This window comes from Aethalodelphis obliquidens, unplaced genomic scaffold (genome assembly GCF_003676395.1).
Source record: "Aethalodelphis obliquidens isolate GAN/ISIS:26980383/991018 unplaced genomic scaffold, ASM367639v1 scaffold8, whole genome shotgun sequence".
Taxonomy (NCBI): domain Eukaryota; kingdom Metazoa; phylum Chordata; class Mammalia; order Artiodactyla; family Delphinidae; genus Aethalodelphis; species Aethalodelphis obliquidens.
This window is the reverse complement of record NW_020837952.1, coordinates 55238551-55265742: the sequence shown is the minus strand read 5'-3', so window position 1 is coordinate 55265742 and position 27192 is coordinate 55238551. Positions and strand designations below refer to the sequence as shown.

Here is a 27192-nt window from a genome sequence, read left to right as displayed (position 1 = left end):
TGTATAAGTTCCTTACAGACTTTGAATATTATCCCCTTATTAGACATATGGTTTGCAAATATTTTCTCCCATTCTGTAGGTTGCCTTTTCATTTTGTTGTTTCTTTTGCTGTGCAGAAGCTTTTTAGTTAAATGTAGTCCCACTTGTTTATTTTTGCTTTTGTTTCTTATGCTTTTGGTATCATACCCTCCAAAATCACTGCCGAGACCAATGTCAGGGAGCTTTTTGCCTGGGTTTTATTCTAGGAGTTTTATGATTTCAGGTCCATTTAAGTCCTTAGTCCATTTTGAGTTGTGAATGGTGTAAGGGGTGTCCAGTTTCATTCTTTTGCTTATGAGTATCCAGTTTTCCCAAAACCATTTATTGAAGAGACTATCCTTTGCCCATTGAGTATTCTTGGCTCCTTTGTTAAATATTCGTTGATCATATATGCACGGGTTTATTTCTGGGCTCTCAATTCTGTTTCATTGATCTGTTTTTCTGCTAGTACTATATTGTTTTGATTTTCATAGCTTTGAAATATGTTTATTTATTTATTTTTGTAAATTTATTTATGTTTTTTTGGCTGCATTGGGTCCTCGTTGCTGCATGCAGGCTTTCTCTAGGAACAGCGAGCGGGGGCTACTCTTCGTTGCGGTCCACGGGCTTCTCATTGCCGTGGTTTCTCTGGTTGCAGAGCATGGGCTCTAGGTGCACGGGCTTCAGTAGTTGTGGCATGTGGGCTCAGTAGTTGTGGCTCACGGGCTTAGCTGCTCCGCAGCATGTGGGATCTTCCCGGACCAGAGCTCGAGCCCATGTCCCCTGCATTGGCAGGCGGCTTCTTAACCACTGCGCCACCAGGGAAGCCCCTGTGATATAGTTTAAAAACAGGGAGTGTGGTGCCTCCAGCTTTGTTCTTTTTCAAGATTGCTTTGGCTATTTGGAGTCTTTTGTGGATCCATACAAACTTTAGAATTTTTTTCTATTTCTGTGAAAAATATCATTGGAATTTTGATAGAGATTACATTGAATCTGTAGATGATTTGGGTAGAATGGGCATTTTAACAATATTAGTTCTTTTGATCCATGAACATGAGATATTTTTCCATTTATTTGTGTCTTCAGTTTCTTTCGTCAGTGTCTTAGAATTTTCAGTGTATAGATCTTTTAATTCCTTGGCTCTAAGTTTACTCCTAAGTATTTTATTGTTTTTGATGTTTTGTAAATGGGGCTGTTTTCTTTATTTCTTTTTCAGATAATTCACCGTTAGTGTATAAAAACACAACTGATTTTGGTATGTTGATTTTATATTCAGTAAAAATGAATTTTACTGAATTCATTTATTAGTTCTAACAGTTTTTGGTGGAATCTTTAGGGTTTTCTCTATATAATATCATGTCATCAGCAAACAGATACAGTTTTACTTCTTCCTTTACAATCTGGATACCTTTTATTTCTTTTTCTTGCCTAATTGCTCCAGCAAGGACTTATAGTACTATGTTGAGTATGAGTGGTGAGAGTGGGCACCCTTGTCTTGTTCTTTTTATATATATATAAATTTATTTATTTATTTTTGGCTGTGTTGGGTCTTTGTTGCTGTGCGCAGGCTTTCTCTAGTTGGGGAGAGCGGGGGCGGCTCTTTGTTGTGGTGTGCAGGCTTCTCACTGCGGTGGCTTCTCTTGTTGCAGAGCACGGGCTCTAGGTGCGTGGGCTCAGTAGTTGTGGCACATGGGCTCAGTAGTTGTGGCTCGCGGGCTCTAGAGCACAGGCTCAGTAGTTGTGGCACATGGACTTAGTTGCTCTGCGGCACGTGGGATCTTCCCGGGCCAGGGCTTGAACCCGTGTCCCCTGCATTGGCAGGCAGATTCTTAACCACTGAGCCACCAGGGAAGCCCAGCAAAGTGTAATAGTGTGTTGAACAAACATTTGCTAAGTGCCTATTTATTGTGTGCCAGGTCCAATACTAAGCCCTGGAGGTACAAAGATGAATCAGACCCAGCCCCTGCCTTCCAGGCAGAGGAGATAGACAGGAAAACAAATAATTACTATGCCTTCACATCTGTGTAGTGTGTCACAGGTTCACACGTCTGTGGTGTGATCTCATCCTCACACTCACGCTGTCAGGAGGGCAGGGTGGGCATCACATCTCTGTTTTCCAGATAAAGAAACCAAAGTCTCATAGAGAGGAAGTGGCTCACTCAAGGCTACAAGGCCAGTACTGGGGGGAGGGAGGAGGGATCATGCTGGAAGCTCAGCCTCCCCGGGACCAGCAGGGGCATCTCGGAGGCCTCTGTCTTCCATTTTCTGCCTCCCTTTCTCTTTTGCAGAAGTTTTCATGATCACTCTTGACTCCCTCTTAGGTATATATCCTTGCCCACACAGCTATAATAGCTGGGACTACTCAAAACTGGATCCGGAGAGATTCCAGAGAGAAGAATTAATGTTGCAGAAAAAAAGTCTGCTGAAGGGTAAGGTGCCAGGTAGGGACTTCCGTCCCCTCTGTCCCCTGCCACACCCAGCTACCATCTAGTCCGGGCTGGGAGGGGCCCTAATTCTGAAATCCTCAGGCCTGGTTCTCTCTCACGTACCTCAAACTAGCCTCCAAAATGACTGAAATGTTAATGCTTAGCAACTATAGAGTCAGCACACCAAAAGTGCTGGGATGTGTGGGAATTTTAAAATAGTAGATGTCAGTTATTCAGTGTCTACCATGTGCCAGGCACCAGGTATCCTTTTTTTATATATATATAAATTTATTTTTTTATTTTTGGCTGCATTGGGTCTTTGTTGCAGCGAACAGGGCCACTCTTCGTTGCAGTGCGCGGGCTTCTCATTGCGGTGGCTTCTCTTGTTGCGGAGCACAGGCACTAGGCGCGCGGGCTTCAGTAGTTGTGGCTGGTGGGCTCTAGAACGCAGGCTCAGTAGTTGTGGCGCACGGGCTTAGTTGCTCCACGGCATGTGGGATCTTCCCGGACCAGGGCTCGAACCCATGTGCCCTGCATTGGCAGGTGGATTCTCAACCACTGAGCCACCAGGGAAGCCCCAGGTATCCTTTTTTTTTTTTTTTTTTCCTGCAGTACGCAGGCCTCTCACTATTGTGGCCTCTCCCATTGCGGAGCACAGGCTCCGGACGCGCAGGCTCAGTGGCCGTGGCTCACGGGCCTAGCTGCTCCGCGGCATGTGGAATCCTCCCGGACCGGGGCACAAACCCATGTCCCCTGCATCGGCAGGCGGACTCTCAACCACTGCACCACCAGGGAAGCCCCCCAGGTATCCTTTCGATTTAATCCTCACAACGGCCAGCTGAAGTACACATTAAATCCACTTCACAGGTGAGGAAACCAGAGTTCAGCGAAGCAACTTGCCCAAAGCCAACTTTCTTTTCGCACTTAACAGACACGTAAAGAGCGCCACGTGCCAGGCACTGTGCTAAACAAACACTGGGAACACGGCGTGGAGGCAAGCACAGCCTCCGCTGTGTGGTCTAGTGGGAAGTCGAGGTCAGGCAGTTATCCTACAGTGGACTGGGCACTGGTGACAGGTATACAGGGTGCTGAGGCAGCAGCAGGAGGGGGACCCAGGCCAGCCCTGAGAAGGTCAGTAAGTGACAGGTGAAGCGAAGGACCACTGTGTTCCAGGCAGAGGGGACAGCAAGTGAGAAGACCCAGAGGCGCTGAGGGAACAGAGGCAGTCCTCGTGGCAACAATGAAAGGACTGTGACGGGCAGCCAGCCCGTGGGTGGCTGAACCAGGATTCAACTGAGGACTGTGAAGCCAGGGAGACGCCACCTTGGGTTAGGATAAATTTACATCCTCCAGCTGGGGGCTGTCTGCCCCTTTTTATGGGGCACCCCAGGGATGCAGCAAAGCCTTGTCTGTAATGGTCAGTAGGACCCAGGGGGCAGACAACATCTGGCTAATCAAACCCCCGTAGCAACATCTAGGACCCTTTGGAGGGGATAGGAGTGAGGAGAGTTTTTTTTTTCTTAAATATGGTGAAAACAGTTCATACTGTCAAAGAGCATGTATCTGAGCACATAGCAGTAATCTGAATAAAAATAATGCTAATGCACACGTCGTTCTCTGCACCAGCCACTGTTTGACTTGTGTCATTCCACACCGCAGCTTCTTGAGAAATCCTGTCACCTCCATCTTACAGCAAGAATTGAGGTGCAGAGAGGCTCGTGTGCCCAGGGTTTTCCAGCACAGCTGGGGAGCCAGGATTTTGTCCAGATAGGCTAATCAGTCTCCTGCTTCGGTCAGTCTGGCCTCTCTGACCAGTTAAACCATTCCCCTCCCTCAGTCTAACGCCCTCGGGGAAAGCAAGGGTGCTCGGCAGGAAGGAGGGACCTCCTAAGAGGCAGTGCTGTCTCACCGTGGTGAGCTTCCTATCCCTGGAGGGCCCTGGTAGAGCTGCCGCATGCTGCCTAAAAGGTTCCGTGTTGGGTGGGAAGTTGGGTGAGGTGTCCCCTAAAGACCCTCTTTCTGAAGGCTGGACAACTGCAGTTAGGATTGTGGCTAGGATAAACGAGGGTGGGGGAACTGTCCCCAAGGCCATGTTAACTTTCGGTAATTCCTTAGGACTCACGCAGGGCTCAGTGTGTAGTCGTACTCACCGCTGTGATCTATTGCAGGAAAGGGCACAAAGCAAAATCTGCAAAGGGAAAAGCCAGGGCTTCCCTGGTGGCGCAGTGGTTGAGAGTCCGCCTGCCGATGCAGGGGACGCAGGTTCGTGCCCCGGTCCGGGAAGATCCCACATGCCGCGGAGCGGCTGGGCCCGTGAGCCATGGCCGCTGAGCCTGCGCGTCCGGAGTCCGTGCTCCACAACGGGAGAGGCCACAACAGTGAGAGGCCTGCGTACCGCAAAAAATAAATTAATTAATTAAATAAAGGGAAAAGACACGTGGAGCAAAGTCCAGTAAAACCAGGAACAAGCTTGCAAGAGTCCTTTCCTGCAGAGTCACACAGGACCCACTTTAATTCCCCCAGCGAGTTGCGACAACACGTGTGAGATGTTGCCTGTCAGAGGAGCTCGTTAGGGACCCAGTGCCCAGGGTTTTCCTGGGTGCTGATCACATAGGCGCTCCCCTGTGTGGTCACATACCCAGATTCCAAACTCCCAGAAGGAAAGTGGGTATTCAGCGTAAACCACATTGTTTGCACCGACAGTTTAGGCACAGTGAACCACTCTTATCAGTGGTGGGAGCCCTCCCGAAAGCTACATTCCCAGATGCCAGTCAAGGGCCAAGCTTGCAGTCAGGACTTTTCAAGGACAGTAGCCAGGACTGCTGTGTTAACACTTTTCTGCACAGTTGTGAAGATGGACGTGAAGCCATAAGCAAGATGGAAACTCATGGAAATTCAAGAGCTTTCAAGCACAGTGGGACAGGCCAGGAGGAGACTGGAACTGGGGTGGCTTCCAGATTCTAAGCAGCTCTAAGCATCTAGCAGCCAGCGTTTGTAGGTGTTCCATTTAGAAGTAAGAAATCGAGGGCTTCCCTGGTAGTGCAGTGGTTGAGAGTCTGCCTGCCAATGCAGGGGACACGGGTTCGAGCCCTGGTCTGGGAAGATCCCACGTGCCGCAGAGCGACTAGGCCCGTCAGCCACAATTACTGAGCCTGCGCGTCTGGAGCCTGTGCTCCGCAAAAAAAATAAATAAATAAATAAAAAAAAAAAAAAAAAAAGAAGTAAGAAATCGAGAGGAGGATCAGGTCTGTGAAGAAAGGCTATACGTTCAATTTCAGATGATGAATTTGAGGGAAGGATGGAACATCAGGTGGAGATGTCTAAGACATTGTTGGTGATACGGCTAGGGGAGAGATCGGGGCTGGGACTCCCACCTGAGGATTTATTCAGATACATGTGTTTGTAGAAATTACCTCTAAATGGGAATATCAAAGAAGGGAGGAGACAAGGCGGCTGAGGTCAGAGCCTTGGGGACCTCCTACACGCAGGAGGTGACAGCAAGAGAAATCAGAGGCAGGAGGAGCCCAGAAAGAATAGGGCTGTGGCAGCCAAGGTGGGCTCTCCTGAGGGGTGGTCAGTGGTGCCAACTACTGCAGAGCGTACCCCGGAACAAGGCCTAGGAGGAAGCCATGGAATCATACAGTTAGGTTGTTGGTGATCTTTATATATCGGCTTTATTGAAACCTGATTTACATAACATAAAATTAACCCCTTTGAAATGTATAATTCAGTGATTTTTAGTATATTCCCGTCACCACTTATTCCAAAACATTCTCATCATCCGCCTCCAAAAAAACCCCTGTTAGTGAACTTTGAAACAGCTATTAACATCAGGTGGTAAAAGGCGGGACCCAGATTTCAGGGAAAGTGATACAGAAGTGAAAACAGAGTAGAGAAAGGTGTGCTGGAGGCATTAACAGGGTTGGGGGTAGGAGAGCCACCCTCGTGTAAGCAAACACCATCACTCTTAGATGCCAGCTGAGAAGAGCGGAAATAGAATGGGTAGAGGAGGAGGGCAGGGTGCTTCAGCATCGCCCTCTCCTGTGAGGCCTCCTCCCTGGGGTAGGTTTCCTGGCTCAGGAGGCAGACTGCTGGGCCTTCACCTCTCTGCCCCACGTGGCTCCCGTGGTGTGGCAAAGACCCGCTGCTCTAAGTGTGGTCCGAGGACCAGCAGCATCGGCGTCTCTCTAGATCGACTAAAGCAGAGCCTGCAGTTTGCCAGGGTCTCCCAGGGATCTGTAAGCACATTCCAGTGTGAGAAGTCCTGGTCCAGGGCACAAGGGAAGAGCATACCTGGCAGCCCTTAGGGAAGAGTATGGCTGCAGTTATCAGCTGGAAATTATAAGAGCCACCACGTATTTGTCTAAGCATTTGCAGCTACTGACTCAAAAGGTTTGCTTTCCCAGCAGTCGTCATGGACACACAGGAATTTCAAAGTGAAAAAAACAATCTAACCTGGAAATTGTCGTCAAATTTAATGACATTTCAATGAATATTAAATTTAACACCTTAAGAGGTTGATAGATTGTTACTCTTTTAAGTGTTTAGTCCAACATTTATTCATTTCAATTGTGCAAAGTTCTGAGTTTTTGTTTTTCTTTTGAAGCCAATGCTTTTTTTGTTTTTTCTTATGGGTTGACTGCTTGCCCTGTGTACTCCCTGCATACATCATTTGCTTTAATCGGCTCATCAGCCCTTCAAGGTAGTTAGCATTCACACCCTTTAACAGGATCAGAGATGTTAGGTAATTTGCCCGAGGTCACTCAGCAGGTGGAATGACCGAGAGGCTCTGCTTTGTCAGAGGCCAGTCCTCTCGCTGTTGCTGTTGCCTCCAGGGAGGGGGGCTGTCTCAAAGCTCCTCCTCTGCAGTGTCACCCCCAAGACAAGAAGGAACTGAAGAACTACTTTTTTTCTCTTCCGTAGGAAGAGAGTTTTCTTTCCGCACTTCTAGGAGATACTTCAGCCAGAAGTCCCCCCAGAGCAAGAAGGTCTACTGCCCTCAGGTGAGTGTGAGGCACAGACCCAGACCCCTTGGAGCCCCCTAAGCTTCAGTGACTTCCGGTTGGTTCCGCGCCTCTGCACTCCCCGCCCCATCATCTCGGGGAGGGGTCCTGCTAGTCCTCCAGATATACATGGATGAGTGGGGCGCTAAAGGGTAGCCAGAAATGCAAGGACTGGGGGGAGAGAGGAGAGGAAGCAATCTTCAAGTGTAGGCCGCAGCACAGGTGCTTCTGTATCTTCTCCTCCCCAGTGACCCTCATCTCCAGCCTGAACCTGGCCCTCCTCCCCATACCTCCTTGTTCCTCTCTGCCCAGTTCCTCTTCCCTGCTGCGTAGCGCCCAGCACCACCACTCCTCTCCCAACACTCCAGGTTGAGCTCCCTTCACTAGTGCAGTAGGCTCCTGTCTCCCTCAGGCTCTCATCCCCCCCCCCCCCCCCCCCCCCCCCCCGCAGTGTTTTCAAAACACAAATCTAATTACATCATCCTGTCACCACCTGGCCCTGCCCTACTCCCCCAGCCCGAAACACGGTCCTCTCAGCCCAAATGAAAAACGCCTTCCAAGCCTCAGAAAGCTTCCTCCTGCCTTGGGGCAGATGGCCCTGCGGGGCCCTGCCATGTCTGGCCAGCCCTGTTGCCACCCTCCCGGACTCTGGGGCTCCTGCTGCAGGGACCTATTTCCTTGTAGACACCACACCCCCTACCTATACCTGGCCTCTGGACCCGCCGTTCCTTTTGTCCCAGGAAGGATCCCTCCACCACTGCCCTCATCATTGTCAGCATCTCCTCCCAGTGGTAGCCCGAAATCATCCAACGCTACCAACCAAGGCCCATTTTTTCCTGATAAATGTCCAGGCAAACTAAGAATGAGGCCTTCCACTGCCTGTTGTCGTAAATGACACCTTACTGGCACACAGTCACAGCTGCTGGTTGATTATTGCCTTTGACTCTGCAGCAGAGTTGAGTGGTTGCTATAGAGAATCAATGGCTTGCAAAGCCGGAAACGTTTACTCTCTGGCTCTTGGCAGAACTTTGTCGCCCCTGTCTCAGGGGACACATACTTATCCTTCCATCTCAGCCGAGGCCCTGGTCCTCAGGGTCGGCTGTCTTGACCCTGGTCTGGATTTGGGTCCTTGTCATCTGTGCTCACATCCCTCTCCTTCAGAGCACTTATGTAGTTATTCGGTCCTGACTCTGATCACGGCGCTCTCCAGAGCTACTCTTTGAGCTCTGGACTGACATCCCCGTTTCTCATGCTTCATTCTTAACAAGTAGCTTATGAGACTTGATCTGCTGTTAGAACAGCCTTCCCCCTTTGTTTGATGCAAAGTTGGGAGTGTTTCCACCCTGGAACCTTCACCAAAAGGATGTTTGGGATGGGTGGAGGTGTGCCTTTCTTCTGTAAAGTGGGATTAAGGGACACTGCCAACACCTGCACATTCTCAGGACGCTCACTCATAGCAAACAGTAACTAAGGAAACTTGAGGACCTGGAAATGGGTGTTCTTAGAACCGGCAGTCCCACTATTCCTTGGGAAGTCTTCATGTCCCCACAGGGGTTGACGATCTCTGCCTAGGAGCCTGGTCTCACGGGTTCAGATTCGAGCTGTGCAGACGTAGACAAGTTACTTAACTCTCCTAAGACTTGGTTTCTGCAGGTGTGAAATGAGCACAGTCACAACAGTGCTTTCTTCCTGGCACCACGAAGGTTGCAGCACGCCGACTGTGGCTGGGCTCCCTGTAGGTGCACGGCCACACGTCTCAGCTGGGCACTCAGCCCTGCCCGCCTGCGCTACCGCGCTTCCCCAGCCCGTCCAGGTTCCCACTCCTCCAAAGCCTTGTTCTGTTCCCTTTGCAGAATTCTCCAGCTGCAGTCAGCCTTTCCCACGCGCCCTCCACCCCAGCCTCTCCCAGGTAATGTCTTCATTGAGAAATTAGAAGCGGTCAGCAGTAAGGCCCTCGCCTGCCGACCACGAAACAGCCTGCCCCCATCTGTACCTTCGCCGCCTGCCAACCCGGCGCCCCTGGAGGATGGGCCCTGCCCCCCACCTGTGCTTGGACCTCGCCCCCTCGGCTTCCACTCCTGCACTTGGCACCCTCTTTCCTGCATCATCGTTTTCCCCGCTCTGTTGGATCACTCCCATCGTTGAACTGTCCTGCTCTAGCATCTCTTGCCTTTGCAAAGAAAATCCCCGTTGTCTCTGCACCCCCATTTCTTGCTGCCTTTCCCACAGAATTCCCTTGAAAGACTCGTCTGCACCGGCATCTCCTTTCCTCAGCCACTCCAGTGGGTTCCTGCCCTCCACGTGCCTCTGCACCTTCTCTGGCCAACCTCGCCTGGCCCCTAACCTGTTCACTCTTCTGGTCTGTTTCATGTGGTGGGCTGCTCCCATCTCCTTCTCTTTTTTTTTTGGCTGCGTTGGGTCTTTGTTGCTGCGCACAGGCTTTCCCTAGTTGCGGCGAGCGGGGGCTACTCTTCGTTGCGGCGCGGGCTTCTCATTGCGGTGGCTTCTCTTGTTGCAGAGCACAGGCTTTAGGTGCACGGGCTTGAGTAGCTGTGGTTCGCAGGCTCTAGAGCACAGGCTCAGTAGTTGTGGCGCACGGGCTTAGTTGCTCCGCGGCAGGTGGGATCTTCCCAGACCAGGGCTCGAACCCGTGTCCCCTGCATTGGCAGGCGGATTCCTAACCACTGCACCACCAGGGAAGTCCCTCACATCTTCTTGAAATGCTTTTTTCTCTTAGCTTCTACATTACCAGACTTTTTCAAGGGTCTTCCTTCCCGGCTGGCTCCCTGTCTCATCAGTCAGGTCTAGCCTGGCTCCTTCCCCTTCTAGCTATATATTCTTCCCAGGTGGTCTCATCTGGTCTGGTGGCTTTAAATACCACGCATATGCCAGTAACACCCAAATCTCCCTCCACGCCCTGGCCTCGCTCGGGACTTAGGCAGGTCTGTCCAGCTGCCCTGTTGGCTTCCCTGGGAGGCTCTCAACTTAGCAAGGGGAGAGGAGAGCACTGATTCCCAGCCCCGGCGTCACTCCTCTCCTGGCTCGTGGCAGTAGCCTCTTCCTGGGCTCCTTTCCTTCACTCTTAGCCCCAGCTCAGTCGCCACACAGCGACCAGAGTGACCTTTGACAGACAGACACCAGACGAGGTTGTTCCCTGCTCAAACCTCAGCAGCTTCTCCCGTGCCCTTCAAATGAACTCCAGACCCCTTAGCCTGACCTGAACTGCCCTGCAGAATCCAGCCACCATCTCTCTCTCTCCGGCCGCTTCACTTCCATTCCCTCACTGCACTTCCTTCTGCCTCTGGGACGCTCCAGGCCTGTGCCCAGTTGCGTCACTCGCTGTCACCTTTGCCTGGAACGTGCTTTCCTCAGGGTCCCTGAGGGAAGGGCTGGCTCCATCTTGTCCTTCAGATTCCAATTTTCTGTCATTGCCTTAGTGGTGTCCCTGGCTCCCCGACCACTCTCTGTCATCACATTGCCTGTTATGATTCTCCATACAGTGCTTATCACTCTCTGCTATTCTTCCTGCAGGATTTATATGTTGTTTAGTATCTGTCTCCCCCTATTTGAATGTAAACTCCATGAGAACAAGACCTCTTTTCCTTTTTCCCTGTTCTATCTCAAGCTCCTAGAATAGACCATGTACAAAGAAGACACTCAACAAATATCTCTTGACTTCACAGAGGAGGTCATCTATGTAAACTCCTCACCCTGTGCTTAGTGTATAATGGTGCTCTATACATGTCAGCCTCCAAAAGTATAGACAAAACAGGCACTGTGGAGGGACAGCTGTCACTCCCAGACCGAGATCAAAATATTATTCAGTGTTTTTGCACTGCCTGTCACAACCGTGTCAAACACATGTATTTTCTTGTCCTGGAATACGTAAAATCTTCTGACAGTTATTTCAGAAACCCAGCTAAGAGAGTCAGTTTTCTTCCCCAGAAATAGAAATAATCAAAAGCTTTCCAGCCTTAAAAGCAGCTGAAGTTTTACTGGGCAAACCAGGATGGAGGGAGTCATCAGATTCCTCGTGCGGGCAGATCCTCTCTCTTCTTTTTAGCAAACATGCTTTCCCGTCTGCTCAAGGAAATAGTTGGCTGTGTTCAAAATGTGCTTTTCAATGACAGCAATCCGTCTGGGAGTCCACAGTTCGGGGGAATGAATGGCAGTCATTAAAATGTCTCTGACCTGTGGTTTGCCCTTCTCCCACTTCGTGTTGGAAATTTGCACCGTGGGAATGAAAAAGCATCTAACTGTATATCTGACTTCTGCCATGAGGCTCAGCTATAAATAAGGGCTCCTACCTATTAGAGACCGGGTCATTCGTTCATCTAATAAAATGAGAGAATTGTCAAATAAGACCTTTGTAAGGAGGAATCATCATCAGAGTTCTTATTTGCAAACAAGGGAATCTACTCCAGCTACTTTAAAGAGGAAGAATGTATTAAAGGGTATTAGTGGTGCACAGCTCCCCAGGATGGGCCAGTGCTTTGGTTTCAAATGCCACGCCACCAAGAACGATGCCCAAACCATACACCCCTGCAAAGGTACACTGATGTGCGCCGACCAATGGTAGTGGGGACTGATGCTCAAAACTGCACTCTGCTTTCCTTGAAAAGCCAGTTGCCCTGTCAACAGTCTCTCCAAAAGCTAGAGTCTCGTTGGTTCCCCACTTCCTCACATTGCTCATTTCCATCTTGAAGTCTCAGGCAGGTGCGTTGCCTCTGAGGGTTAGAGCCTAGGTAAAACTTCTGCACCCAGCCACAGAGGAAGCTGGGAGAGCAGCTTAAGTCTTTCACTTTGGGGCCTGGGTCTCATGAACATGGAGAACATGTGACAAATAACACCCCCAGAAAGTGCCATCTGAGCTGAGAACCAAAGGATGAGAGGAAGTCAGCCATTAGAAGAATGAATGAAAGAACCTTCCAGGAAACGGGAACAGCATGTGCAAAGGCCCTGAGGCAAAAAAAAAGGGGAGTTGAGACATTCAGAGAACAGAGAGAAGGCCAGTGACGCTGTAGCCCAGTGTGTGTGTGTGTGTGTGTGTGTGTGTGTGTGTGTGTGTGTGTGTGTGTGGAAGAGGGGCAGGAGTCGAGGCTGGAGAAGTAGCAGGGGCTGGATCCTGCAGAGTTGGGTGGGTCATAGTAAGAAGTATGGATGTAATTTCAGTGCTGTGGGAATCCATTGAAATAAGGGGATGACATGATCTGATTTCTATTTTTTAAAAGAACAGTGTCTTCTGAATATGGAGAATATAATTGAGAGGGGGACAGAAGACCAGTTAGGAGGCTTTGCAGTTGTCTAAGGAAGAGGCAGTGACAGCAGGAGGCGAGAAGCAGAGAGATCTGGAAGGTGTTTTGGAGATGGATATTTCAGAGCTTGCTAATGGATTGGCTTTGGGAGTGGGGAGGAGGGGGAAAATGGGAGGAGTCAAGGATGCATCCCAGTGTGTGGCTTAAGCAGCCGAAGGTGTGTGGGGTTTGTGAGACGGAAAGTGAAGGGTCAGGGGTGGGGGAAAGCTATCAAGTTCAGTTTTGAACTTGTTAACTTTAAGATGCCTGTGAGAAGTGCAAATGGAGATGTCAAGTAGGTAGTTTAAACATGCGAGGCTAGACCACAGGAGAGGCCAGGGTTAGAGAAAAAACAATTTCTACCCAAGTTTCATGTATTGGTGACAAAATACGGGGACTGCGAGTGAGTGACCACCATGGAGCCATAGGCAAAGGCAGAAAGACATACTAGGCTTGGTTCCAGAAGAGCTAAATTTTCCCACCTACCAGTTATATAAGCTTTGAGCAAATCTGAGTCTCTCTGTTCTTATTTGCAAAATGGGCATCATGACTGGTATTAATTCTTATAGATTCAGTCTAGGTTTAGGAGATGTCCCATAAATTGTTGTCTAGCCATGTCCTGTCAGAATGTTTGCTCATTTTAACCAGAATTTTCCTAATTTCCAGAGCATGGGTACATAAGGGTCATTTAACAATCATGATCCGAATTCCTGCAGCTCATTCCCATACCTGCTGATACCAGATCTGCAAAGCCCACTTCCCTCGCGGACATTCCAGGGCATCCCCAGATTGAATCTCACGTTGGCTCAAAAGCAGGTTTCCCTGCTACTCTGTCCCATCACAGCTAAGCCCTCAGTGTGCAGAATCTGAGCGGCAGGCTGACACGGGGTGGAATGGTTCCATCTCCTCTGTGCGATGGTAGGAAGGGGGTCCCAGAGGAGTCTTAGTTTACCCCCCAGCCCAGCAATAGTCACCTTGCCTCATATAGTCAGAGGGCGGTTGCTGGTCACAACACAAGAGAGTGGGTGGGAAAGGACTTTGGAGAAAGTCCACCATGTACAGATTTTCTTTGCATATATCCTCCTAGTCCATACAACATCCCTGCACTGCATGGTAGGTAATTATTATCTTTACTTGACTCAAACTGGTGAAAACTTGCCCCAGGCCACACGGCTGACTTCAGATGACGTCAGGTTGCTGTCATTCCGAGCCCTTTCTGCATCATCATGCTGCCTGTCCAACAAATACGAGGGTCTAATAACTTCATCCAAGCCCGTCTCCTTGCATCTATTCTCTGCTCCACGACAGATCGCTCCAAGGCCTGTTAAGAATGAGCATGATGCTTCGCTGTGCCCTGGGAGTGTCTTTTCTCTAACAAGTCCGAGTAACCACTTCAACACTATACAAATCAGTAGCTGTTGGACAACCAGCTGCATGGTGGATGGGGAGTCCTTTCAGCTTTCTTCTTCCCATTCAAATATCATATTTATATAAAAGCAAAGTGAGGATTGTTGAGGCTGGTGGACTGCTTGTCTGCCACTTGGTGGGCCATCTGTTTAACATTGCCAAACTCCTACTCATCCTTAAAGACAGAACAAAAGTGTCTTCTCTCCTTGGAAGCCCTCCAGCTCTGCCCCAAACAGAATCAAGCATTCGCCACTCTGGCTTCCTAGAATACTCTGCTGGTGCTGCTGACTATTAACTGTTCCCCAATATTTGTTGTTTCCTCCCTCTATAAAAAAAAGAGAACCTATAAAATACAGATGACATTTCCTTACCTCCCTTACATCTATGTGTAGCCATGTGACTAAGATCCAGTTAATGAGATTTAAGCAGATGTGCCTTGTAGCCGTTTCTGAGAGCCCTCCTTCAAAAAACAGCTCATGTGACACCTTCATCTCTTTGTCCTTTTCTCCATTCTGCTGCCTGGAATGTGAACGTGATGACTGGAGCTCTAGTTGCCATCTTGGACCCTAAGAACAAGGGTCCTATCTTAGGAAAGTTGGAACTGAGCTTGAAGAAGTCAGAGTCCCTAAGGACTTATCAGAAATAACATATAGACCCTGAATTGCCTACCTTCAGACTATTATGTGGGAGAGAAGTTTCTACCTAGTTTGAGCCACTATTAATTTTGAGTCTTTGTCACTCACATACAAACCTAATCCTAAGTTACGTTACCTCTCTAATACGTGGTACTTTCCACACCTTAGCATAATTGTCTGTTTACTATTATCTCCCCTGCTAGACTGGGAGCTCCTCTAAGCAGAGATTAGGTTTCAGATTCTGCCCAGTGCCAGACGCATTAGAAGTTGCTCAATGAAATGTTTCCTGAAGGAAGTGCGGTGAGTGATTGCATGAACAACTGTGCAGTGTCAGCGGAGCACTTGCCACGAGCAGCATTGCATGCACTTTGCATGCATTAGCTGACTTAATCCCCATAAGAACCCCACGAGGAAACCACGGCAATCGAGAGGTTCAGTGACTTGCCCGAGATCACCAGCTGTTGAGTGACAGGGCTGGGACTAGACCCCAGTCTGCCTCAGTCCCCAGCTCACGTATTTTCTACATCAGCCACTGCTGTCCCCCGTGCTCCCAGGATGGAGGGCTGAGTTATTGAGCTGTGCCTGAAAGGTCTCCCTCTACGTGTTCCTCTGTTGAGAACAATGACAAATATCTAGGAAATTGCACGTATACTTTTTGTATTCCTCTCACTACCAGTTTTACTAAATTTGTTCTTCTGTGTTTTTGTTTTTTCCTCTCTTGGCATCTTCTGATATGAATTCAACCAACGTGAGAACCTCTTTTGCCCAGAAGAATTCAATGGATGGCTCACAAATACAGAATACCTCAAAAGGTACATTAACCACCTAAAGGAGAAATGTAGGCTTTTGATTTATCATCTCCAAAACTGTAGTTTCTTGGGTTTTTTGGAACCTAATCTGCCACCCTCATTTGCACCTGTGGTTCTAGCCTTGGGCCTTGACATCAAGCAATATCTTAGGAGAAGACACAATTGTCTTTTCATTTCAGTTACCACTAGTTAAGTTCCACTTTTGTGATAATGAGTTCAGCACAGTGCTAATATCTGTGGGGAAGAGAGATTGTTGGCAATGGAAGAAAATAAATCTAAGATATGATCACTGCTTCTCTCCCCCATCAGAAACCAGCATTTATTGAGTTAGACACTGATTTGTACCTGGGTGTTAATTTACAAAGGTGACTGAGCGACTACACAGGTCAATGCCATTGAAAGAAAAGTTTGTTGCTCTCAGTTCTAGAAACAGGAGGCACAGCTCTCCATGCAGGACCCTGGGAGGGAGCTCCAGTGTTGGTTAGGTGGCAGAAAATGCTACTGAAAGCTCGGCCTCTCTGGACACTGGTGCCAAATCCAATCCCGGGGACAGAGTTTTGGGGGAAGTAGAAAAGGATAGCTGTTGTAGTTTATCTTAGGACAGGGCCGAAAGTAAGCTCAGCACAGCAGTAGAGGACTGCCGCTCGCTCAGGCAAAACAGCGCCGTCTGTCCTGCTGTGGTAGCTTTTATTAAAGCATTATCTAGGTTTACATTTTAAGACTTGTTTTCTTAACATTCCAGAAATGCCAAAGCAGCAACCTTTGTTTCTATTAATTATACAAGCAATAATTGGCTTTCTTGAGAACCTGCCGTGCTTCGTCCTTGAGCGCGAGAACAGCACAAAGTTCCCACCATTATTTTGATTATACTGAAGTAGCACAAGGACATTTCCTTGCGTTCCCACCACTCTGTTTATACTGAGGACATCTCATGGATCAGTGCCCAAAGCACTCCATGTTTTTTTGTAGGCCCCCGGTTTGTTGGGGGGGCGCTCAAAGCATTTAGAACTGTTTACAGTTCTGGCTTATTCGCTAGCCCCCAGTTTGTTGGGGGGCGCGGCTCATGGGTTACGTCTCCTTTCCATGTCCTCAGTTGTTCCACTACAGATAGCTTTATTGCTTTGCCAGGCAAAGGGGGACACACTGGGCTTGTGCCTCATAAAAGCTATGTGACCCCACCCCAGAGGATTTGATGAGGGGTTTTATAACAGTGGTTCAAAGGTGGGGTCCTGACAAGATTAGTGTGTGTGCAGGGCTCGCCCCCGCCCCCCCCTTATTCTTGTCTCAGGTGGTTTCTTGTCTGCTCCTCCCTTGATTAGCAACTGTTTGAATCCACCCTTTGGAACTCAGGGAAGGTCATGGAGGCTGGCATCTTGCCTACAAGAAATGGTGGACAAAAGGAGGCCTCCGTGCCCAGCCTCCACTTGGTTTCAGGGCCTGGGAGCCCCACAGGGCCCCGCTCGGTTTCAAAAGGAGCAAGGGGAAAGCACAGGCCACAGCCCTTACTGGGATTTCCTTGGGAAAGGCAAGACACGACAGGGTAAACCACTTAGGATTGGCTATATTGAATCATTCCGGTGGGCTTTGGAGTATAAGGGCTGTCCCTAGTTGTCTGGCACCTGGGCCTGGGCTGATTTAAGTCAGGGGAAATATTGGCTTGGTGTGAGAGTTAGATAAAGGAGGTAGTTCAGAGTATGGGCTCTGGATCATGGAGGAGTTGTAAACGACTTTGGCCATTAGTTTGGCCCTGTAATTAATGGATGCCAAAGAGACAAGTATAGAACCTGAGAAACCTGAGTTAGAACATAACACTTAAGTATCATTCTAGACCATCTCACACATGCCATCAGTATTTGAAAAAAGTTAAGCAATCCTTTTTCTTGATGGAGAAATGGAGAAGTACGTGAATTACATCTCAATAAAGCTGTTAAAAATACCCAAAACTTGGGGGCCGCTTATTGAGAGGTATAGAGGGGATTCCAAATAGAGGGAAATATTTGTGGGAGACTTTGCAAGTCCCCAAAATATACATATATAGACCTATGAGTCAAAGAGGAAGTATCAAGAGAAATTAGAAAATAGTTTGAACTGAGTGAAAAGGAGACCTTTTTCCCTAAAATGACCATTTAATGCTGTAGAGTTCCGTCTGTGTCCTGGGCATCCCACAAATGTTTTAGATCGAGTGTTTTTATCTTTATTCAGTTTGTGTTGTTTCTACTTTGTAACTATCATAAATAATGCTGCTGTGAACATTCATGTACAAGTTTTTGTGTAGACATATGTTTTCATTTCTCTTGGGTGTATGTATACCTAGGGTGGAATCGCTGGGTCATATGTTCAACATTTTGAGGAAATGCCAAACAGCATTCCGAAGTGATTATCGTACATAGTTTAAAGAATGTAAGAGGAGGAAAATACAGTATTATATTTACTCTATATAACCAGATAGATTTATAATATATATTATATATTTACTATATATATTGTACTTACTATATATAACCAGATATTTACAGTTCCTGTTGCTTTTCCTTCATTCCTGAAGTTCCAAGTTTCCCTCTGGTATTATTTTCCTTCTTACACGCCCCCTCCCAAAAGAAAACCCTTCACTTAAAATAAGCCTGCTGGCAATGAATTCGCTTAGTTTTCTTTCTTCTGAGAATGTCTTTATTTCACCTTCATTCTTTTTTCTTTTTTTAATGGCCTACTCACAAGACTGCCTTTATTTTTTTAACATCTTTATTGGAGTGTAATTGCTTTACAGTGGTGTGTTAGTTTCTGCTTTATAACAAAGTGGAGCAGCTATACATATACATATATCCCCCTATCTCCTCCCTCTTGCGTCTCTCTCCCACCCTCCCTATCCCACCCCTCTAGGTGGTCACAAAGCACCGAGCTGATCTCCCTGTGCTATGTGGCCGCTTCCCACTAGCTAGCTATTTTACATTTTCACCTTCATTCTTGAAGGATATTTTTTTCTGGTTATAGAATTCTGGGTCGAAAGTTCTTTCCTTTCCACACTTTCAAATGTTGTTCCACAGCTTCTGGCCTCAAGGGTCTGATGAGAAATCCACAGTCATTTAAATTCTTGTCCCCCTTTTGTGTCAAGCATTTCTCTTAGACTGCCCTCAAGTTGTCTTGCCTTTCAGCTGGTTGTTAGGATGTGTAGGGCATGGGTTTCTTTGACTTTGACTTGACTGGGGTTTGCAGAGCTTCTTGAAACTCTTGAAAAGTTTATGTCTTTTGCCAAATTTGGGAGGTTTTTCAATTTTTTTTTGGTAGCACACTCTCCTTTCGTTTTAGGACTTTGATGAGACAATGTTAGACCTGTTGATATTGTCCCATAGGTCCCTGAGGCTCTGTTCATTTTTTCTGGTCTTTTGTGTCTACACTGTTCAGATTGTGTATGTAATAAAAATACAGATTTGATCTTTGTCCCCAGGTCCTGGCACAGAGCTCCTAAAACCCTTGGGATTTCCTGAGTGATGGGAATGTCTTTTGTTATTCATTATTAGCATCTTCCAGCCACACCTGAGTATATCCTAATATAGTGACCCAGGTTGGGGCCTTAGGTAGCTTCAGGATAGGACCCAGAAAGACCAAAACATGAGGGACTTCCCTGGTGGGCCAGTGGTTAAAAATCCACCTTCCAATGCAGGGGACACAGGTTTGATCCCTGGTCAGGGAACTAAGATCCCACATGCCGCAGGGCAACTAAGCCCACGCACCACAACAGCTGAGCATGTGGGCCACAACTATAGAGCCTGCGTGCTCTGCCCACACACCACAACTAGAGAGGAGCCCATGCCCTGCAAGGAAGAGCCCGCGCACCACAGCGGAGGATCCCGCGTGCCGCAACGAAGACCCAAGGCAGCCAAAAATAAAAATAAATATTAAAAAAAACACAAGACCAAACATGATTAGAGGGTGGGAACTTTCAGCCTCACCCCTCCCAGCCTCCAGGGAGGAGAGAGAGACTGGAGACTGAGTTATAGAAACTCCTGAACAATGTGATTTGGTGAACTGCCAGGTCGCTGAACACACTGATGTGCTGGGAAGGTGATGTGCCTGAAGAGGGCATGGAAGGTCCGTGCTCCAGCCCACATACCGTGCCCTATGTCTCTCTTCCATTTAGTTGTTCCTGAGTCGTGTCTTTTATACTAAACCTGTAATAGTAAGCATAGCACTTTCCTGAGTTCCATGAGCCATTCTACTGAATTATTGAACCCAAGGGGGTCATGGGAACCCCCAAATTTATAGTTAGCTAGATAGAAGTATGGGTGGCATTTGACACTGGTGCTTGAAGTGGGGACAGTCTTGTTGGATTGAGTCTTTTAACTAGTGGGATCTGACACTAATTCCAGGTAGATTTGAAATTGAATTAAATTGTTAGATACCCAGTTTATTTCAGAGAATTGGAGAACTGGTGTGGAAAACCACACATATGATATTAGAAAACACACAAATTGGATAATTTTTATTGATCTGTCTTCAAGTTCATTGTCTCCTTCCTCCATCACCTCCGCTCTGGTATTGATCCAATCCAGTGAATTTTTTATTTCAATTACCGTATTTTTCAGTTGTAAAATTTCTATTCAGTTCTCTGTCATAGCTTCTATTTCTCTGCTGAGACTTTCTATTTTTTCATTTATTTCAGAAGTATTCACCCTTACTTCTTAAAGCACTGTTATAATAGCTGCCTTAAAGCCTTTGTCTGATGATTTCAACATCTGAGTCATTTCAGTATTGGTGATGCCGATTGTCTTTCTTCCTTGAGAATTTATCAGATTATTCTGGTTCTTTGTAGGTTGAGTAATTCTGGATTCTATTCTGGATATTTTGAGTATTTTGAGTCTTGTTTAAATGTATGAAGAATGTTGGAGTGTTTTGTTTCCTTTGTTTTAGCAGGCAATTCACCCAGTTAGGCTCAGGTCATAAGTTTTGTAGATTGTGGTTTCAATGTTAGTTCAGTTTTCAAAACTTTTGCAGTGCTATTTTGATCTGTCCTAAATGTGTGCTACCCAGGGACCACATTTGAGACTTGAGAAGTGATCTACCCTGTAGTTCAGTTCTCAAAGCCATCTGTTTAGGGTCAGATACACATTTATATGTGCAGCTCAGGGGTGAGCATATGCATCCGTACCCAATTATTTAGGATTCCTTTCTTGAGCTCTCTCCTCTCTGTAATTTCCCCCATATATATATATACAGAGAGAGAGAGAATTTTTAGCAGTTCCTTACTGCAGTTCTCTTGGTAAGTTCCCTTGGTTTTTGTTTTTCTATGAATGTCTTTATTTCATCTTTCTTCTTAAAGGATAGTTTTGCTGGGTATACACATTTACCTTAATGCTTTGGTGATTTCATTCCACTGTCATCTTCTAGCTTCCATTGTTACTGTTGAGAACTCTGCAGTCATTCTAATTGTTATCTGTTTATAGATAATCTGTTGTTTCTCTCTTCCTGTCTTTAAGATATTCTCTATTAACCTTCTACAGAAGAACCATAACTTTATGCAAGAGTTGGATATTTTTTTCTGTTTTAATCACAACACCTTTCCTGATTCTGCTTAGCATTTTTAAAGCCTTTAGGCTCCTTATTCCTTATTCTGGGACCATACTGTATTGTACAGAGAATTCTGTCATGGCACATTAGTTAGTGTTACACTTATCATTTACCTGTCTTTTTTTCTTACTAAGCTGTGAGTTCCTTGAAGATAGTCTACTTCCAGCACCTGGCATGGGCCCAGCACATAGTTAGCCTCAGCAAAATGTTGGATGGATGGATAGAAGGATGGGCAGATAGATTAGTAAATGGACAAATGTGTGGCCACAAGTGTACATCTGGCTAAAATGCAAGTGAAATTCTATGAATTTACCTGAGTGACTTCCTCTAGCATCTCCCAATGATCTGAATATACCCAGGCATTTTCACATTCATAGAAAGCTAAGGTCTACCATATGCTCTTTCTCATCATAGCTGAGAAGCCCTATTGATCATTTTTTGTGCATATTGCATTGACAGAGCATAATTATCAGACTCTGGTCTTGAGGAAAGCAACACAACAAGTCAAAAGGATATCTGCGGCAAGAAAACTTGAGAATATGCTTCCTAAGCCGGTGAGCACGTGATTGCAAACTTAATAGCAGAGATGATTTAAAGGGGGCTAGGAGATCTGGCTACAAGAGCTAGCTCTGTGAAGATGTCAGGGTAAGAACTGGGGTATTTCTGATTGTAGACTTGGGTGAAACAGTAAGGAAATCTCGTAAGGGTAATTACTGACTGAGGTAGGCACAAGTTGAGTGAGAATCTTGCCTGGATTTCTCCAGGATTTAAATTACTTGCTTGAAACTCAAGAGCCTGGGTGTAATGGAAAGAGAAGAGTCTCAGTTTTCTACTCTATGAAATGGGGACAATAATTCCAAGGTCCTGGTGTTCTTATGAGGTTTACCTGAGGTAGTGATGATAATTAACATGTAATGAACACTTACTCACTACATGTCAGGTGCTATACTAAACCTGTGCATACAGTGTATTTTATTTTACTGTTACAGTCGTTTGAGATCATTACTCCTGCTTTTCTTCAGTTTATTAGTGAGGAAAGTGATGCTCAGAGCAGGTAACTAATTTGTCCAAATTCACAAAGCAAATAAGTGGTAAAGCCAAGACTTGCACGCAGATCTGCCTGACTCTGAGCCTGAGCTCTTACCCTCTGAGCTTTGCCACCAGCACAGCCCCCAGAACACAAGAGGCGAAGGATTACGGTGTGTTCTCTCCTCTTCTCCTCCCCTCCTGCAAATCTTCCCTACAAACCTCGGTGCATGGTAGTTTATATCAATGGCAAGTTCAGTCTTATGTAGTGGGAAGAGGCCCTTAGGACCCTGAACAGGGCAAGAGGCTTTGGGGCTTCCCCAAGCCACCAACTAGCAAGGGAGTCAGGCCATAGAATTTGGATCAAGTATAGCAAGTATTGTAGACAATTTCTTTCTTTCCTTCTTTCTTTCTTTTTTTTTTTTTTTTTTTTCTTTTTTTTGGCTGCGCCGTGAAGCTTGCAGAATCTTAGTTCCCCGACCAGAGATTGAACCCAAGTCCTAGCCATTGGACCACCAGGGAATTCCCTGTAGAAGATTTCTTCAATGTTCTTCGTTTCTCCATAATTATTCCACTGCCTATTTCCCCTCAGCATTTAGCAGTGAAACTTTTGAGAAGTAGTAGGGCCTGGTGGAAAAGACAGACAGACGTGAGTTCAAATCTTGGTGCTGCATCTATCTCCTCAGCTGTGTTACTTGAGTGAGTTGTTTAACTCTACTGACCTTCTTCTGTAAAATGGGGGAAATAAAGCCCAGCAGTGTTACGGTGCTTACCGCTGACGAGGATCGTGGGGCTGCTCTAGAGATAGAGACAAGGAGAGGAGTAGTCACGTCCTACTCTGGGATCTGTCCTGGTGGGGTGGTGAAGCCCAGCAGTTAGAGTGGATAGTGGCAGAGTTTAACAGGAGTGGAAAGCAGCTGAATGGCCTGTGAATGGCCTGGCGGACACATGGAAGGGAGATGCGTCAGTGAGCTATTCACCGGGGGTGGGGGTGGGGGGCCTTCTAGATGTTCCTGACAGAAGAGCCAACACGTGACTCTACCACTTTAAGAAGCACAGCACTGATACAATCTGCTGCCCATTCTTTTTTTTTTCTTTTTTTTGCGGTACGCGGGCCTCTCACTGTTGTGGCCTCTCCTGCTGCGGAGCACAGGCTCCGGACAGACAGGCCCAGCGCCCATGGCTCACGGGCCCAGCCGCTCCCCGCTCCGTGGGATCTTCCCGGACCGGGGCACGAACCCGTGTTCCCTGCATCGGCAGGCGGATCCTCAACCACCGCACCACCAGGGAAGCCCTATTTATTTATTTATTATTATTATTTTTTAATACCATAGTTTTTATTGAAAAAATTTTTGCCTGTGGTAAAACCAAACAGTATTAAAGGATATGTAACAAAAAGTTAATCTCTCGGGCTTCCCTGGTGGCGCAGTGGTTGAGAGTCCGCCTGCTGAGGCAGGGGATGCGGGGTTCGTGCCCCGGGCCTGGAGGATCCCACGTGCCGCGGAGCGGCTGGGCCCGTGAGCCATGAGCGCTGGGCCTGCGTGTCCGGAGCCTGTGCTCCGCAGCGGGAGAGGCCACAACAGTGAGAGGCCCACGTACCACACACACACACACACACACAAAGTTAATCTCTCTTCCACGCCAGACCCTATGCCCCCTCCCCAGAGGCGAATCAAGTTTTTCCTTATATCCTTCTAGAAATTTCTGACGCATGTCAAGGAATATAAACCAGTTTTTTAAAACAAAAATTGGTATAATATATACACCATTTTGCACTTTGCTTTTTCAACCTAGCATATAATAGCTAACAATTATTGAATGCTTATATAGCAAACATTGTTCTAAACACATCATACGTGTTAATTCATTTAATCCTCACACAACCCTAAGAGAAGTAGGTTTTATTTATTATCTCCATTTTATGGATCAGAAAACTAAGGCTCAGAAATATTCAGTATCTTGCCCAAAGTCAAATAGCTAGTAAGTGGTAGAGCTAAGATTTTTTTAAAAGCTATAATTCACATACCATAAAAATCAGCATTTTAATGTAAAATTCAGTGGTTTTTAGTATAGTCACAAGGTTCTATAATTATCACCACTGTCTACTTCCAGAACATTTTTATCACCCAAAAAAGAAACCCCATACTCATTAGCAGTCACTCCCCAGCCCCCTCTCCCCGCTGCCTCTGGAAACCACTAATATAGTTTTAGTTTGTATGAATTTGATTATTCTGGACATTTCGTATAAATGGGAATCATATAATATGTGGCCTTTTGTGACTGATTTCCTTCACTTAGCATAGTGTTTTCAAGATTTATCCATGTTGTAGCACGTGTCAGTATTTCACCTTTTTTATGGCTGAATAATATTCCATTATATGACTATACCAAACCTTGTTTATCCATTTACTAGTTAATGGACATTTAGACTGTTTCCGCCTTTTGGCTATTATGAATGACATGGCTTCTATGAACATTTATGTACAAATTTTTGTGTGTACATATGTGTTCTATTCTCTTGGATATGTACTACCTAGGAGTGGCATTGTTGGGTCATATGGTAAGCTTACGTCTAACTTTTTGAGGAACTGACAAACGTTTCCACAGAGCCTGTACCATTTTACATTCCCTCCAGCAACATACAAGGGTTGCAATTTCTCCACATCCTTGCCAACACTTATTTTCCATTCTTTTTGGTATAGTTATCCTAGTTGGTATGAAGTAGTATCTCATTGTGGTTTTCACTTCTGTTTCCCTAATGACTAATGATACTGAGCATCTTTTCATGTGCTTATTGGCCAGTTGTATATCTTCTTTAGAGAAATGTCTGTTCAAATCCTTTGCCCATTTTTAGATTGTTTTTGTCTTTTTGTTGTTGAGTTGTAAGAGTAGAGCCAGGATTTTAACCCAAGCAGTGTGACTCCAGACCCCATGTTCTAAATCAGACTCTGTACTGATTTCAACATATCTTAGAGAGTATTCCGAATGAAAGCACATACAGAGCTATCACAATCTTATTTCATGGTTGCACCTGTATTCTATAATTCATTAACCATTTTCCTATTCGTGGACATGTATGTGCTCCCAGTCTTTGCTATTATAAACACTGCTGTCTTGAACATCTCGGTATTTGTGTGTTTCTTGTCTCATATGTACAAGTATACATGTAGGAAGAATTCCTAGAAGTAGAATTCCTAAATCAATTGTATATCTTGAATTGCTCTCCAAAGAAGTTGTACCAATTTATATTCTCACCAGCAGCATGTGAGAGACTATCCATGTACCTTTGCCAATGTTGTACATTATCAAATTATTTGTTGCCATTGTGATGAGGGGAAAATGCTATGTTATAATTGTTTCAATATTAATTATTTAATTATAAGTGAAGTTAAATCTATTTCCCTATAGTTATAATCCTTTGGAATTTCTATTTCCGTGAAATGCCTCTTCATGTCCTTTGGTTTTGTTTTTGTTTTTTTCTATTCTTAGTAGAACTATTTCTGTTTCTAAGGTTCTTAGTCTTCTGCTCATTTTTGATTTGCAGAAGCTCAATTCTTAGTCATATATTTGGCAAAAAATGTTTCCTATTTAACCTTTTTACTTTAATTACGGTATTTTATTCTAGAAAATTGAAATTTTTATACAGACATGTTTATTGGTCATCTCTTTTACGGCTTCTGGATTTGATTTCCTACTAAGAAAGATCTTTACCACTCCAAGATCTTATGAAACATTCTCTCCCATTTTTTTCCCCAATGTTTTTATATTATCACCTTTTTTTTTTTTTGGCGGTACGCGGGCCTCTCCCTTTGCGGAGCACGGGTTCCGGACGCGCAGGCCCAGCAGCCATGGCTCACGGGCCCAGCCACCCCGCGGCATGTGGGATCTTCTCGGACCAGGGCACAAACCCGCGTCCCCTGCATCAGCAGGCAGACTCCCAACCACTGCGCCACCAGGGAAGCCCTATTATCACCTATTTTTAATAAAAAACTTTACTCGCATAACCCAGACGTCACCAGCGGTTACTCTGCTCCTTTGAATTGAATTAAAGTTGGTTCAAGCATTTGTTATATGATTTGTTTGGAGCCTCATACCCTCCCCCAAATATCTGAACTCTGGGGACTTAAGTCTTCTATGGCACCGAGCTCCTCTTCTGTCCTGCATGTGCTGTGCACGTACCACCTCTTCCCTTGATTTTCACAAAAACTGCTCACACGAGGCCTGTGTGGGTGTGTTGTGTATATAGAAAACTTTACTAAGTTTAGAGAGATGGGAAGAAGGGGGACCATATCACAGTAATGCAAAGACCTTCCATGTGAGTTGTCCTTCTTAAAATCCTTTAGTCATCCCACAGTTTGCAAGACCATCCTCTATAGTCGTGTGCACTTTCCTCCCTCTTCTTTCCCCAAACTCCTGCTCACCTCTAATGTAGAGCAATGTAGCTCTCACTCTGCCTTTGGCTCTAATCTTTGTTTTCCTGAGAAAGGACAGTCCCCTCCCTCTGGTGTATTCTGGTACTAGCGAAGTCAGTTTTTTGCCATCCCTCTACACTAGGAATAGAAGGAGACCTCGGTAACTTGATAAAGTCATTAGCATCAAAGAACCTACAGAACAGTGGGACAGTGGAGGTGTCTGGCTTAACACCAGGATCAAGCAAAGGACACCCATCATTCCACCTCCCTTTGAAGTTGTTTCGAATCAGGGCATCCAACTTCAGGGCTCCCTTACCTCCCTAGGCCTCGAAGGATTTTCCTTACTTTCTTACAAGCTCCTTCATTCATTTAAAAGGATTTTTAAATATTTTTCTAGCATTTTTTAGGTGTTTTGTCATGAGTGTAGGATATTCTATTAAATTTTAATGGCATACACTGAAGACCTGGCAATTTCACTTCTAAGAATCTATCCTGTAGAAATGTTCATACAAGGCCATCCCTTACAGCATTAATCTGTACCAGCAAAAACTGAGGAAAATTAACATTTCAGTAGATAAATAGGTAAACTGTGAAATGTTC

General features: G+C 46.1%; 1 protein-coding gene across 1 annotated transcript in view; it reads left to right on the top strand.

Moving 5' to 3' along the window:
* Positions 1-27192, top strand: part of FAM227A (family with sequence similarity 227 member A) — a 69559-nt gene that overhangs the window by 29658 nt on the left and 12709 nt on the right. Inside the window, exons 9-12 of the mRNA XM_027106018.1 lie at positions 2340-2447; positions 7368-7446; positions 15507-15595; positions 21614-21708. Of these exons, the coding sequence (XP_026961819.1) occupies positions 2340-2447; positions 7368-7446; positions 15507-15595; positions 21614-21708 (371 nt within the window). The remainder of the gene's footprint in view (positions 1-2339; positions 2448-7367; positions 7447-15506; positions 15596-21613; positions 21709-27192) is intronic.